The sequence below is a fragment of the Haemorhous mexicanus genome, chromosome Z, assembly GCF_027477595.1.
Source record: "Haemorhous mexicanus isolate bHaeMex1 chromosome Z, bHaeMex1.pri, whole genome shotgun sequence".
Lineage (NCBI taxonomy): Eukaryota > Metazoa > Chordata > Aves > Passeriformes > Fringillidae > Haemorhous > Haemorhous mexicanus.
The window spans coordinates 49,929,664-49,946,306 of record NC_082381.1 but is presented as its reverse complement, the minus strand read 5'-3'; the positions used below and the strand labels follow the sequence as shown (position 1 = coordinate 49,946,306).

At 38.7% G+C, this 16,643-nt stretch overlaps 1 protein-coding gene across 1 annotated transcript in view; it reads left to right on the top strand.

Annotated features, from left to right (window-relative positions):
• The window catches only part of LRRC2 (leucine rich repeat containing 2), a 75,982-nt gene that overhangs the window by 39,960 nt on the left and 19,379 nt on the right, over positions 1-16,643 (top strand). Inside the window, exon 5 of the mRNA XM_059836690.1 lies at positions 7,800-7,936. Within this exon, the coding sequence (XP_059692673.1) occupies positions 7,800-7,936 (137 nt within the window). The remainder of the gene's footprint in view (positions 1-7,799; positions 7,937-16,643) is intronic.

The window sequence follows — 16,643 nt, the reverse complement described above, 5'->3', positions numbered from 1 at the left end:
CAGGGGATTTTCTTTATCCTGAGTGAGATTACAGCTTTGGCTTTGACGCTGTGGCTGCAGTGCAATTGCATGTAAAGTGTTAGTTCATTAGGATTTGCTATAACTGAAACTATCTAACAGTATATTCTCATATTCACATAGGAAGAAGTGAACGGAAGTTTCATGTGTTTCCAAAGACTTTGTGCTGGCATGGAACTGTAAGGTTATACTGGGGTTTTTTTGGTCCCACAGATTATACTTCTCAAACAGCTGTTAATGAAATATTTGTTTTTTTGATTTTTCATATATTTAGGATTAAAAATAACTGCTTTTGAGGCATACTTTATTAAGAAATCACAACATTTTTTTGTCTCTCCTCTATGCACAGTATAAAATTTCCTTTGTTCACATCATTAATCCAATCTTCTAGAACTCAGAAGGGAAAACTATTAGCAACAGAATTCTAAGTGACTTCTTGATACCAAAAAATAGCTTTTTCTAGTAATAAGATTCCCAATGTGTTTTATGAGTTTCCAAGAAGAAAATACATATTCTCATTTTACATGCCTATTCTGAGGAACTGCAAACTCATCTATTACCTTTGTCATTTTTTCAGTATTCAGTGTTATTTTTACAACAACTCAGTCTTGTATGAAACAGAGGAAAATTTTGGTTATATCCTCCCTTTGGAGAGGCAGTATTAAACACTGGTGTCACAAGTTGGCTGTTGGACATTTTGGACTCAGTTTTCAATGGCAGCCTCTCTTATACTTCTTGAGTGGATGGCACTGAGGGCAGGGTCTGGGGGAGTTAAGTCACTTTGCAATGTAAGCAAAGATCAGGTTCATGACCACCTGAGCAGCCTGAATACAGACATGTCTATGAGAACTGATGAGATGCATCCCAGAAGCTTGAGGGAACTGCCTGATGTAGCCACTAAGCTACTCTGTGACACTGGAAAAGTCATGGCAGTCAGGTAAACTCCCAGGTGACTGAAAGATGGGAAACATTTTAGAAGAAAGTAGAAAGGACGAAATGGATCATGAGGCTTAACAACACCAAGTACCAGGTGCTGTGCTTGGGTTGAGGCACACTCTGGTGTCAGCATGCATTGGGGGATGAACAGATGGAGAACAGTCCAGCCTAGCAGGGCTTGTGGGTGAGAGGCTGGACATGACCCAGCCATGGGCACTCCCAGCCCAGAAAGCCAAACGTGTCCTGGGCTGCATCCAGAGCAGCGTGGGCAGCAGGGCCAGGGAGGGGATTCTGCCCCTCTGCTCTGCTCTGGTGAGAGCCCACCTGGAACCCTGCATCCAGCTCTGGGGTCCCAGCACAGGAAGGACATGGACTGTGGGAGTGATATCAGAGGAGAGATACAAGGGTGATTAGAGGGATGGACGGCCTCTCCTATGGCAGGCTGAGAGAAATTAGCTTGTTCAGCCTGTAGGAAAGAAGGCTCTGGGGCGACCTTACTGTGGCTTTTCAGTACCAGAAGGAAGCCTATAAAAATAGTTGGATAGCTGTTTACAAGGGCATGGAGTAACAGGACAAAGGGTAATGGCCATAAAATTAAAGAGGGTAGGTTATTTTAGATATTAGATATTCTTTCCTCTGAGGGTGATCAGGCAATTAAACAGGTTGCCCAGATAAGATGTAGATAACTCATCCCTGAAAATGTTCAAGACCACACTGGATGGGGCTTTGAGAACCATGGTCTAGTGAAAGGTGGCTTTGCCCATGGCAGAGGGGCTGGAACTAGATGATCTATAAGGTCCCTTCCAAGCCAAGCCATTCCATAATTCAATTATTGTATGCTTGCAGATTAATGTAAAAAGTTGTCCAGTGTTTTACAAGTGGATCTACATTTGCATTGAATAGGATCCTTAGACAATAAAGACATTCTGCAACCTCATCTGTATTTTGTCTCTGACACCTTGTAAGATCCACTAATGTAGGCTTGTGTAAAAGATGAATTTGTCCTAGCATTGTTAGAATGCTGCTTTGCTCATAAGAAATTACAGAATTTAATTACCAATTCAGGTTTTTAAAAATGAATTAAAAATTTAAGCTGTGAATAAATGCAACAACTATGACACTGGGTCTCCCATTTAAAAAAGAAATCTCAATTGGGATACTTTCAGGGAGGCCATGGATTTAATTTTGACTTTCACTGCCTCTCCATGGAAAACACAGAGATGTTAGCTGTTTAATTCCAGAATTTACCTATTTTATAGACTGAAAATTCAGCAACATTAAGCATAGTTAAAAGCAATGATTTTACTACTACTACTACTTTTAATTCATAAGTTGTGTTTGAATATTATATGAATCTATATGTAACATGTGTGGGAGTCAAGGAAAAACAAGCAGTTCCCAACTCATTTGGTTTCTATCTTTTGAAAATATGATTGAGCTTCAAACAGTAGATCTTGTCTACCTGGTATTCCATGACGTGTTTGATACAGAGAACTATAGAAAATGAATGTTTTACTCTAACAGAATGGACTTTGATGCCACAAATGTAAAATAAGCAAAAGATTTGTTAAATCAGAGGCAAAAATGTGTTTATTTGGAAAGAGAAGGTGTTGGTCATGAAGAAGGTAATTTGTGGATTTTCTCAAGGATCAGTCTTGACACTTAGCAATTTTCAGGAGCAGGGTTACTGAAATTTTCTGACACAGTTTGTCTGTGTGTTGTCACTGCAAAACAGGTGGAAATATGGTAAGACTGATGAGCAGATAGGTCTCTAAAAAATTACAGAGATTAAATTCACAGTTGCAGAGCTCAAGATCATGTATTCAGTTTTTGTGCAGCACGTCAGAGATCGTTAAATGCAAAAAATGAAATAAATGAAATTCCAGATCTAACAGTCACAGGAGGACTACACAGTAATTTTAGATGAGAACAGATGCAAAATAAGTCTATTAGGACCATTTAAGGAGGGGAATTTTTATTTTGTCAGAAGAGACGAGAAAAAATGGCTTATTCAGGCTTGCAAAATTAATTCTAAGATGTCTGTTACCTGTGAAAACATCAGAAATAAACACCAAGGGAGGAAAATAATCCTATTTAAAGAAGAACTAGACAAAAAAATGAATGTTTATAAAACTTCTACAAATAAATTTAGGCTAGCAATCTGAAGATTGTTCCAAATAAAGAAAATTAACAAACTTAGTATTTATGTAAAAAATAAGCTACTTTTCAAATGGAATGTGGGAATTGAAAAAAAAAGTGAATATGTGAAGTGGTCATGCAAGGATTTTATCCAGGAGATCCGGGTTAGTCTTATATATGTCTTATCATCCTAGAGGGTGTGTTATTGCTTGACTACTGCTCACTTGTCAGGTGGCACAACTTAATCCACTGAAGAGCCCAGAGGTGAAAAATAGCCCCTATAGAATTCCAAGAGATTGCTCCCTGAAGGCAGATCTTGTCAAGCTTCCTCCCATTCATCTATGTTGTCCTGAATTTGTTATGGAAATAAAATTCAATTGCATGACTCATGCCTTTTCCCAGTAATTTTCATGATCTTAGTTACAGCAATTACTGAAAATTGACTGTTGATCTGTAGTGCCCTTCTGTTGTGTTAGAGAGACATTATATATCACAAGAAAAAATGTGATGCATTTTTTACTTATCTTTTTTTTCATACCTGCAAACCATACTGGGAACATTGACATGCATGCAAGGTGCTGTGAAAGCCAGGCAGAGAAGCTGTGCTTGAGTCCATCACACTACCCAGAAAAGCTGCAATATTTTTGTGGTTTCTTTTACATAAACGGTTCTGCTCCATGTCTCTAATGCATCAGAGATGACCACCTGAGCAGAGTTAGATGAGACAGTAACTAGCATGTTGGTAACACCAGATGCCTTGCCTAGTAGTCCATTAGCAGTTAGTTTTTCAATTACTAATGGAACTGAGAGGTAGAAATTTCAGTGACTGAAAAATTAGCAACATCTGTTGTGGTTTAACACTTGTAGGCAGCTAATACAGCTTGGTCAGTCCCGTGCAGTCCAGTGTCCCACAGGGGGATGGGGAGAGAAAGGGAAAGGCAGAAGTGAGAAAACTCATGCATCAGGATAAAGACAGTTTAAAAAGAAGAAGTAAACAAACTAGTGATGCAAAAGCACTCACTCACCACAAATTGATCCACATTTAGTCTTTAAGCAAGAGACCTTAAAACTCACTCCCATTCCATCTCTGTCTCCAGCTTTTACTGCTGAATGTGACTATAGCATATTCCTATGGTCAGTTTGGATCCAATGTGTCAGGCCTGTCACCTCTCAGATTCTTGCCCACTCCTAGCTGACTCACTGGGGCAGCAGAGTGAGACACAAAATTTTTTGCTGTGTTAGCACTGTTCAGTTATTAATGTTGTTTGGTCATAAATCCAAAACATAACACCATATGAGTTGCTATGAGAAGCACTAACTCCATTCCAGATAGAACCGGTACAATAGTCCAGTGTTGAAAGAACAGCCAAAACATTCCAGGGATATTGAATAAATGGTTCTTTCATTCCAGTGGGATTTGCTCTCCTTTAAGAAGGGATTGGTTGGTTGAGGAAGTTAATTTGCAATTTTCTGATTCTCTAGTTTTAAGGCATTTCTGTTTCAGTCATTATTTTGTTGCAATGAAGTGGTAAATTCATGGTTATGACACTTAGCATGTGATACAATATCTTCATCTACATTATGATACCAAACCTGGTGAAGTTTCCTAATCAGTGGACTAGACTTCTCTTATTTTTAGGTGCTTAAAAATATGGAAATAATTTATTTCCATATTTTTAAGCACCTAAAAGTAGGTGCTTGAAGTGTAGTTCACATGCTGACTCAATTAAATTTGTTTTATTACCTCAACAACCCTTGTCAGATAATAGTGTACTGTCAAAACAATGCCTGTTGTAGTCTTACAGAAATATTTTCTTCTATTTTAACTAAACCAGCAGCTTACAGTAAAAGAAAACAAGGTCACTATCCTAAAAGGAAAGCTGAATTTTGAAATACACCTCAGTTTCTGGCAGAGCTAGAACTGGAAGGAAGCTGGGTGGAAGACCCTATGTTTTTCTTTGTTGTAACCTGTAGATATTAATGTAACAGAGTTATCATAATATATGCCTTCTCTGCCACATGTGAGATGATTTGGGTGCTCCAGTCATCATTTAAAGACAATGTTGTGTCCAAGGGAACCTATGGGGTTTATGTAAAATGCTGTATGATCTCTTGGCCATCAACCTACATGTCTCTGGCTCTGGCAACAGCAATTTCTCAGGGAAAAAAAGTAGGACTTTCTAGTCCCTATGCCTCTTTGTCCTTTTCTATGGAAAAACTAAATAGCCTCTGGTGAGGATTTCCATAGATTGCAAAAGGTGAGCAACTCTAAGCCAACATTTGCTTTGGAAGAAGTTTAACTAAATGTTAATGCCTTAAGGATAAGGACACTACTATGACACTGACTTGAGGATACTTTGTACTCTGCAGTGTCAACCAAATCTAATCAAACACCAGATTGTTTTAAAAAATTGGTTATAAATAGAGGACTGATTGTTATGAGTTAGGAACGGTACCTCCCAATTCAGTGGCCCCCCAAGACTCTTCAAACCATGCACCACTCCATCTTTCTCCCTGGCTTTCCCCTTCTCCTCTCCATGTAACACTCTGGAGAGGTGAGTGGGAGGAACAAAAAGCAAAGATTACACATGGAGAGAAGAAAATTTACCAGAAACAGCAATACGTTAATAAAATGCACAGTAATAAACACAATACTAATGGCAGAAATTACAAGAAAAGATGTGATTCATACAGAAAAAAAACCCTGACAATAGAAAATTAATAAATCAGATGGCTCCCTCCGCCATGGTTACTTGGCCAAACCAGAACTCCGTCTTGCAGGAAGGAAGTCTCTTTCTCCACTCCTGACAATGATGTGAAGTGGTAGAGAATAATGTCTGGTCCTGGCCGTGTCCTTTATCAGGTACTGGAAAAATTAGCCCCGTTCTGGCCAGACTTGGGACTTTGATTAATCAAAGTTTTTGGTTGCTGTGTGTCTTGTCTTGCCTGCTTTGAGAACTTGTTGACAATGGTGCTGTTCTCTCCCAGTTTCCAACTGCTGAATTGCATTTGTGTTTCTTGCTTCTGCATTTCCTTTTAAATGCTGTATTCTGTCACTGGGTAGAAGGGAATACTACAGGGAAATAAATTAGTAGTGGGAGATATTGTAAATGATAACAAGCTGAGAATATACAGTCGATATCCCTACTGAAAGGGATGCCATCCCGGACCACCTTGACAAACTTCAGAGGTGTGTTCATGTGAACTTCATGGGAGTCAACAAGGGAAAGTACAAGATCCTGCACATGTGCTAGGACAACTTCTAATATCAATGCAGTCTGGGGGTGAATGGATTGAGAACAGCCCCACAGAGAAGGACTTAATAATACTGGTGAATAAGAATTGGATATGAGCTGGCAATGTGCATTTGCAGCCCAGAAATCCTACAGTATCTTGAGCAAAAAGAGTGAGACCAGTATGTTGAAGGCAGGATGTCATTGTGAGATTCCAACTGGTATACTTAATCCAGTCCTGGGGCTTCCAGTATGAAAAAGACATGAGACTGCTGGAATGGCTTCAGTGAAAGGCTGTGAAGATTGCCAGAGGTCTGGAATACTTCTGTGAAGGAGAGCTAAACGGCTGAGAGGGTTTAGACTGAAGGAGAGAAGGTTCTGTTGTCACCGTACTGCCACCTTTCAACATTTAAAGTGCACTTATGAAGAAGGTGGGGGGAGATTTTTTACCAGTGCCTGTACTGACAGCACGAGGGACGCCAGCTTCAAATGGAAAGAGAGTAGGTGTAGGTTGGACCTAAGAAATTTTTTGTGATGAAGGTCATGTGACATTGGAACAGTATGCCTGGAGAAATTGTGCATGACTCATCATGGGAAGTATTCAGACAGATTGGACAGGGCCTTGTACTGGATGATTTTTGAAGGTTCCTTCCAAATGAATCCATTTGTGATTCTGCAATTCCATGATCATTCATGTAATATAACAACCAGGCTTTCCATAAAATGTTCTCATTTTGTTATGCATTTAATGATTCCTTTGCTAACAGCTGTTAGATACATTTAAATTTCTTTCACTTTGATTATATCACAGAATAACTTGCATTTTTTTTTCAGGAGATTGCATTTTAATTATGTTTCTAACCCTCTTTTTGTTCACAATTATGTAATGTTATAATTTGAAGAAACAAAAAACTTCGTTACTAAATGTAGCATAGAATATTATAATGGCCTTTAAATTAAGCCAGTGGATATGATAAATCACAATAAAGAAAATAATGAAACACATGCACACATCCATTGTATAATCAAAAGTGTGCAATGCAGGATACTAAATGTAGTGATGTAAGTTTAGTAGGAGTGATTGTTCTCAATTAGGAGGTTGTATAAAAGTTGCTAAGTTGTGTTTCGGTTGACAGGTAAATAAATTTTCTACAATGGAAAAGCCAGAAGCCAACTTCTCTAGTTTCAAATGAGGTCAAGAGGTATCTCGTTGTTAGAAGAAACAAGATCTTTGAAAGTCTTTGCTGTCTCCTTTCAAACTCCCTCCAAAAACATTGCTGATTAAGGGCACTATTTCCCCTCAAAATGTTAGTAATCACTGCAGAAAATATTTATTAATCTTACTCATCAGCACAACAAGCTGAATAAATTTTTCTTTGTCTAACTGAGTACACCTTTTATTTTTGCTTTCTCTCTCTTTTTTTTTTTTTTTTCAATTTAAGTACACTGATTTGAATTATCTTACCCTCACAGGCTGCTTAAAAAACCTCAAAGTGCTCAATGTGAGTTTCAATAATTTGAAGTCAGTTCCTCCAGAACTGGGTGATTGTGAGAATCTAGAAAAACTGGATTTGTCTGGAAATATGGAAATAACAGAACTCCCATTTGAAGTAAGATAACAATCTATGTTCGTTTCCATCTTTTTTTATTTGGCTTAAAAGGTATTTTATTACAGTGTTCAAATCTTTTTTTTTACAGATTAAATCATATTCCTTGAAGTTTTTAACAATAGTGTTTTACTAGCAATATCATTGAAAATGCCTTAGAAGCACTTAAATAGGGCCAAGGTACTTTGTTTTGGTTTTCCAGTAACTAAATTTTACTTGTATATATTCTGATATATTAAGGAGGACAGGATCCTAAAGGGGATTTGGCTGTGGTAATAAGCAGGAGGCTGCAAATAGCTGTTTTCTGTAAAAATGAAATATATCATGGTAGTCAAATTCACATACACACTTTGTTCCTAGTGTCTGTTTTAGTTTAAAAACTGTATGGAAAGTTCTATAAACAGCACTGCATTTTGCTACGAGCACAAATATCTCTCTGAAAAGGATATTACATGTGAGGAATGACATGAATGTATAATAGACTGAGAAAAGAACTCCCAGGCAGGCACCAACATTATTTTTTTTCTGTTGGCTGCATTAACTGCTCTCTGCCACAGCTGCTCTGAGACTTATTGTCAGGGGGAAGTAAAATCATTGGCTGGTACCTAACCACAATTTTTGCTGTCATCTGTATTTCTCAGGTTCTTAATATCATGATTTCTGGGGGGTGAGTAAAGGGATCTTTAGGGAAAATTGTCAGGCTCTTCTTTACTGATTCCTACTTTTTCTCTAAACATCTGTTACTGGTGATTCACAGGCAATGTTGGAGTGGATTAAACTTTTGTGAGATATGATTTAGCCCTGCTTATGTTCTCTTCTGAGGAAAGTTATAGCAATTACTATTATAAATTGTAAAGAAGTTTATTTAAAAAGAATTGCTAAAAAAATTGAGTGAAGGAAACAGAAACAAAGAGTGAACCTTCCCACTATAAATGGACATGAAAAAGAAAGTATGGTGGCAGAATCAGCAGTGCGGGTCTCCTTTCTCCTGCCTCTTCTTCTTTGGATAGCAAAACCAGGGCATGAAACAGATGGAATTTAACTAGTAAAAAGGAATCATAATGGAATCAGGAAATTGTACGTCCTGAATAGGCAAATGAATGCCGGGGTCTCTCTTTCTAGCTGGTCAGAGTGACCCCGACTAAAGTTTGAAAGTTTCTTTTCCCAGCCCGGTGCTTGAAGAAGAAGTCAGGGCTCTTCATTTTTTCGGTCTCAAGATTGTTTATTGCATCTTATCTATAAAGTTCTTTCTCCCTGTCCAGCCGAGATCCGAGATCCGTTTGGCAGGACAGCCAGAGGCACTCCCCCCTCCTCCAGGGCGGTGTTATCTTTATATACTACAAACTACGTGTACAATATTTACAGTTATTTTCCAATACCTATCATCTATATTAGACAGTGAGTTTCTACTTTAGACCAATCTAAAAGTGCCAACATCACCAGACAAGATGGAGGTAGAGAAGAAGAAGAAAGGCTAGACACGCCTAAATCCCTCCATCTTGTCACCAGAAACCCCTATACCAAAAATCTTAAAACCTACATTTAGACTCTGTAATTATTTATTCTTACACTATTTACACTATTGTGGCTTTTATCTCTTTCTATAAAGGTGACAAGTTATTCCGTGGTTCATAATCGAACCCACTGGTGTTCTGGGCTGTGTGCCAGGGTCTCCGAGCCCCCTGGCAAGGGTCCCAGGAAACTCCGGACTCCCAAAGGAATGTCCTGAGTTCCGACAAATGAATTAAACAAAATTGTCTTAGAATAGTGAGTATATTCAAACCTGTGGATGGTAAATTTATCCCCAGTCATTGCTGTTTTAAAACCACTGAATATTTTTCCATCTGCTTACAGAGGTCTTGTAGCACAAGGATTTACCCATGTTTATGCACTATGGGTAGCCTTTGCATGGAAACCTACCTGTGCATGTAAGTCTTTTCAGGGCTGAGCCTGAGAGACCAATGTTTCTTTTGGAGAGCTCTAAAATATTGCTTCCTTCCTAAAGTCTCCTTTTCAACAAAATAGAAAACCACAAAACTGAGTGTAGATTATGGCCTAATGGTTCACTTAAAACTTACAGAAAAAAAAATTGAGTTGTGCAAATAACTTTATATAATAGTAAAAACTGCAAGCAACATCATGTTAGTATGGTATAAAAGGTCAAGAAAAAAATATTGGCATTATCTATTGTCTTTCTCTGGAGGCTGAAACTCAATTTATATTTGTAGTGATCTGGGAGGTAGGTTATACATGCTCTTCTGATTTAGATTATAAACTCAGTTTCATAGAATCAACATTTCAAGGGCAACTTTGGAAGCTGAACATAGAATTAAAGGAATGCTTTTGTTGAATGATATGAAATGCTGCTAAGTGTTTGACCTTTAGCATACTCACTATGGCTCATGTTATTCAGAACAATAGCATCAGAATCCTTGCTAACATAATAAGTGTCTGATGTTGACTCTCAGACAAATAGTGATTAGCAGGTAACTGTTTAATGAATTAAAATATTGAATTAGTCTAAACAGTCTAAAAGGGGAAAACAGAAAAATAGTGCTGGGCTAGCTTTGAATAGCCAAATGCCTACCTGTCTGATCATTCATCCCCCTCTTCAGCATGACATTGGGAGGAAATAATTTGAGAAATCTCATGGTTCAAGATAAAGACAGGGAGATTGTTTCTCATTTACTTTTGTTGGCAAAACGGACTGTACTTTGGGAAGATTAATTTAATATTTATATATATATATATATATATTTCAGTAGTAAGAAACAAAGACAATAAAAAAAAGTCTCCCCCTCTCTCCCAAGGACAACTTCACTTCAGATTCCTATACCATCCCTGAGTAGTGCAGGGTGGCAAGGGAAGTTACAGCCAGCACACAATGGTTTATAGCTGCTTCTCCTTCATCCTCACACTTTTGTTCTCCCCTCGTGTGGGGTCCCCATGGGCTGAGCTTTTTTCAGGAATATCCATACGCAGCAGCATGAGTCTTCCATGAGCTGTAGTGCGGAAATCTACTACATCTCCTCAGCTTCCTCCTGCTTTGACTCTATATTTTCTTTGTTCTTTCTCACTCTTTTCATTTTCTCCCTTTCCCTGGTGAATCTTTTTCTTAAATCAGTTTTTAGAGTGGCACCACACACTTTGCTGAGGAGCTTTGCTGTTTCCTGTGCTCAGTCCATTGGAGCCATCTGGAATTGCTGGTATCCATTTAGGGCAGCCTCTGGTCTTTCTGCAGAGTGTCTTCCCCTGAACTCCCCACACAGTCAGCCCATTGCAATGGACAAGAAATACAAGTATTAATGACCACAAGTTAGATTACATCTTTTATTGTCCAATAGAATTGTTGCTAACGTCCATTAATCCAGAGAAATGCTCATAAAGTTTGGCTGTGTCTCTCATGTGGAGTCAGTACTGGGAAGTGGAGATTATAATTAAGCAAATATGTGCAAGCATTTTGGGTAGGAAAATGGTTTCTCTTTACAACATTAGAAAGAAAGAGAAAACTTGGCAACCAATAGAAAAAATAGCGTAGAATGTTGATAAAAATGTTTCTTGTTTATGCTCTCTCAGGAAGTTAAAATTTTATTTGACTTTCAAGTCCTTAAAAGTTTCTTCTGGGAAGATTAAAAGAGTTTGTGAGAATGGCATCAGTATTCTTCAGCGTAAAATTTAGTCAGAGGTAATAAAAGCCAACTGCAGCCCAGTAGAAATTATTTAAGGTATTTTTTGTTTTTGTTTTTGTTTTTTTTTTTTTTTTTTACATAGAGTAATGGTCAGAGACACACCCCATCCAAAACCATAACATTATTCTTGTCCAAATGCAACTTATAAAGTAGCTGTTTCAGCCTATTAGGAACATGCATGTCCAAGTGCCTGGACTATTTCTATTTGGGTGTGCTTGGGAACTGTTCCTTGAGGGATGTGCCTTGTGCAATAGCAACAGGAGGAAAGCACATTGCTCACTTGTCTGTTCATTTCTAGCAAAAAGCTCTTTCTCTGCTTGTAAAGGCTGCTTTCAGCACTCTGTAAGTCATCTCACTAAATCTTAAAATGAGGTAATCTGATGCTACATGAGAAAAAACTGAGGATGTGTGCTCTTCATCTTTTACTCTCTCAAGGATTAGGACTTCATACCTTTCCATACTATGTCCAAGGAAGAGCAATCTGTTTCAAAGTCTAGCTTTCAATTTTTAAAAATTTGTTCTGTTGTTGGATGTCTAACATTTTTAGATTTAGATATTTATTAGATATTATCTAATAAAATATTTAGATATTATGTCTAATATTTTAAATATTCATTAAAATCAATATTTGATTAGTATCAATTGAAAGTAAAACTTGGCAGAGAAAGTTTAGGGATCTGCAGTGGAGTTCAAATCTATATTAGCTGCTCTTGTGAATGAGCAATGTCTTCCTTCACATGAGTGAAAATATGAATGGAAATAAAATATACGTGTACATAAGAAAAGTCATGACATTATGTTTAAGTAGTCAGCTTGTAACCGATACTTACAGACCTCAGTAGCCAAATTTAGCAGAGGAAGGTACACTATGAGGCTTAGGGCACAATCCTCCCTGATATGGCACATATCTTGTAAGATACTGAGGTGGGGAGGACTTTGTTCTTCTAGCTAAGATGCTCAGGAGAGGCGTGCCCTGTATCTTATTCAGTCCCTCTCTCACTGCAGTGTGAGAGAGGGATTGAATAAGATACTGAATAATATATAGTATTATACTATATACTATAATTATATATTATAGTACTGAATAATATATAGTATTATACTGTATACTATATATTAGTAGTTACAGGGAGAAGGAGATGGATAGATTTATTTCTAAACTTCTAGTTTATTTTGCATGTGAATTTAAGAATTAGTATGATGCTGGTATTTGTATTTTAACTGTTGGATAGTGTTCCTCTCACTATTATGATCATGCAGGCTATGCAATTAAATTCTTCTTCCTGGAAAAAAACCTGTATTATAAATAATATATTTTATTATTAAAGTTTGTAGAAAAACTGCTCTGACCTTATTTTCAGGTGTTCTTTCTTCAGAAAGTATTGCTTTCTACAATTATTTACCGAATCGCACAATTAGAGTTTCCTGTGCATGATATTTCAAAAAGACAGCTTTGTGGTGGATTCCTTTTTTTTCTGCCAACAAAATTGCTGCAGCCAACAGTATCTATGTGACCCAAAGGAACTTCAATAAGAAGAGAGGGAATATGAAGAAGTTCTTATTTCCTCCATCCATACCATCTGGTACAGCACATGCTGTCAGTCACAGGACAGGCAAGCTATTCCACAGCGCCAGCAGCAAGACAGAAATGCTTGCACTAGATGCTTTGATACAGAAAATAAATTTTAAAGGTTTTTTTTTTTTTTTTCAATGTTTTTATGCCTTGAAGAGTGTTCAATACTACGTCTGAGGAGTCCCAGTAACTGGTCAGAATATTTTCTGTATCATCTGGGTAGCGCAAAATGAAGAAGTTAGAGACTGTTAAAACATATGAATAATTTGTCAAGCAGAGTGCATATCTATGAACACCTACATCTTCATGTCAATCCTGTATATACTGATCTTTGAAATTCAGAGAAATTAAAATGTTATGCTTCATGGTTGCTTTAACACACTATGTTTTCAAAAGATCAAATTAAATCTTGTTTTGTATTTCTGATGCACAGTTTCAGCTAAGTCCTAATACAAATAAGCACAGACATGAAGACCTTTCAAAATCATAGAACTGTAGAATAATTTGGGTTGAAAAGGATCTGTAAAGATCATCTAGTGCAACTCCCCTGCCATGGTCAGGAATATCTTTAACTAGAACATGTTTCTAGGGCCCCATCCAATCTGACTTAGAATGTTTCCAGGAACAGGATATCTACCGCCTCTCTGGGAAGCTAGTACCAGTGTTTCACCACCCTCATTGTTAAAAATGCCCTCCTTATATCATCTATTTGTAAACTCTTTTTGTTTAAAATCATTACTCCTTGTCCTATCACAATAGTTCCTACTAAAAACTGTCTCAATCTTTATTGGAAGGCCACTTTATTGGAAGGCCACTTTAAGAGCCGAAAGATCACAGTGAGGTCTCCCCTGAAACCTTCTCTTTTCCAGGTTAAACAACACCAGCTGTCTCAGCCTGTCTTACAGAGAAGGTTTTCCATTACTCTGATAATTTCTCTTGTTTTCTTCTGGACTTACTCCATGTCCTTCCTGTGCTAGGACCCCAGAGCAGGGTTCCAGGCAGGCTCTCACCAGAGCAGAGCAGAGCAGAGCAGAGCAGAGCAGAGCAGAGCAGAGCAGAGCAGAGGGGCAGAATCCCCTCTCTGACCTTGCTGCCCACGCTGCTCTGGATGCAGCCCAGGACATGTTTGGATTTTTGGGCTGAGAGTGCCCATGGCTGGGTCATGTACAGCCCCTCACCCACCAGCAACCCCAAGTCCTTCTGGGCAGGGCTGCTCTCCAACTGTTCATCCCCAGCTGTGCTGGTACTGGGATTGTTGTAACCCAGCTGCAACTCCTTGTAATTGATCTTATTAAATCTCACAATGCTGACGTGGACCTGGTTCCTGAGCTAGTCCAGGTCCCTCTGGATGACATTACATCTCTCTGGGTGACATCATCACATCACATCACATCACATCACATCACATCACATCACATCACATCACATCACATCACTCAAACAGGTCAACTGCACCACTCAGCTGGGTGTCATCTGTTACATGGTCATCTGTGGGACCAAAGGGACCCTTAACAAATTTCTTAAGGGTCCCTTTGGTCCCACTGGTTATATCATTGGTGACGATACTTAATAGCACTGTTCCAGTACACCCCTGAGGCACACCACTTCTCACCAGCTTCCATCCAGATATTGAGACATTGACCAGTATGTTGGGAATGACACCACCCAGACAGTTCCTTACTCACTGGTCTCTCCAGCCATCAAATCCCTGTCTCCCCATCTCAGCGAGAAGTATGTAGCGGAGAACCATGTCACAGGCTTTATAGGAATCCATAACCTTTCCTTATGTGTTGATGGAGTCATTCCACTGTAGAAGGCCACTAGGCTGAGCAGGCAGAACATTTCCCTGGTGAAGATCTTCTGGCTGTTCTGAATTGTCTCCCAGTCTTCTGTGTACCTTAGCATAGAGTATTGGCTTTGCATGGCCAGGTTTTGGTATTGTGGTGTTACAGGGGTGGCTTCTATCAGAAGCTGCAAGAAGTTTCCTCCAAGTCTGGGAGAGCCAGTGAAAAGGCTGGGTCAGTCAGAAATGGTGGAAATGCTTCTGCTATATTTAATAATGAAATAAAAGTTATTGTGCAGATGTAATTGCAACCAGAGAATAGAGTGGTAAGACCATGCGAGAGGAACAAATCTGCAGACATCAAGGTCAGTTCAGAAGAAAGGGGACAAGGTGCTCCAGGTGCCAAAGCTGAGGTTCTGCTGCAGCATGTGGTGCAGAGGATGGGGAGCCAGCTGTGCCTTTGCAGCCCATGGGGGTCCACAGGGATGCAGAGATCTACTTACAGCTTCACCTTGGCCTTCCTCACCCCATCCTTGTACAAATGGAGTATGTTCCTATAGTCTTCTCAGGTTGCCTCTCCTTGGTTCTGCTATGTATTTCCTTCTTTCCTTTTAGTTTCACCAGCAATTCCCTGATTAGCCATTCCAGTCCCTTGCAATCCTTGCCTGATCGTTTATGCCTGGGCATAAAAAGACCTTGTGCACTATGGAAGGCATCCTTAAATATCTACTGGCTCTGTTTTTCACCCTTGTTCCTGACATAAGTTTCTCAAGGGATTGCTATAACTAAGTCCTTGAAGAGCTGGAAATTTTCTTTCCTAAAGCTCAGGGTCCTGACTTTGCTCTTTAACTGACTCATATCCCTCAGGAGTGTGAGTTCCATTAGTGTATGATAACTGCAGCCCAGGCTGCTTCTAATCCTTATGTCACCAATTAGTTTACTTGCATTGATGACCTATGGGTCCAGGAATAGATTCCTTCTGGAAAGGCTTTCTATGGTCACAGGAGTTATAAATGGTGCTATTTCTCTTCTTTGCTTACCTGAAAAATATAATTATAAATAGTTGTCTCCCAAATTGTTTCATAATGCTGACAGGTGTGACCCTAAAAAAACCCCTGACATGATCAGGGATTTATTAGGCACTAACATTAGTCACCTATGATTTTCAAACACAACAGTATCCAGAACAGACATAAATAATTTTTACACATTACTAAAATTCCAATTGTTATTTTAAAAACTGTGGTTCAACAACTGGAAAATTTTCAGTGTCTTTTGTCCTCTTTTTGTTAGTCTGTCCAGCCCTCTCATCAAAGCCATACATTTAGCAGGAAGAACAGAGGCACAAGCTCTATGCGTGTGTGTGGAGGCTTCAAATAAATCCCCACTGGGCATTTTCATATAACTTGTCTTTGTGAGCAGTGACTGACACATGTCAAAGTCATTACCTGGTAGATGGGAGACCGGCCATCTCTACAGAAATGTAAAAGGTTAGGTTGTTTTACCAGCAAATTATTCTTCAAATCTGTATGCTTTTAAACCTGACTTGTTTCATAACTATTTTTTTTTTTTTGTTAATGCATGTGACAATTATAAACAAAAAATGTAATCAGATGTACAGGACATTAACTTCCCAGCGGTTTCAACATCCAGCAAGGCACTGGA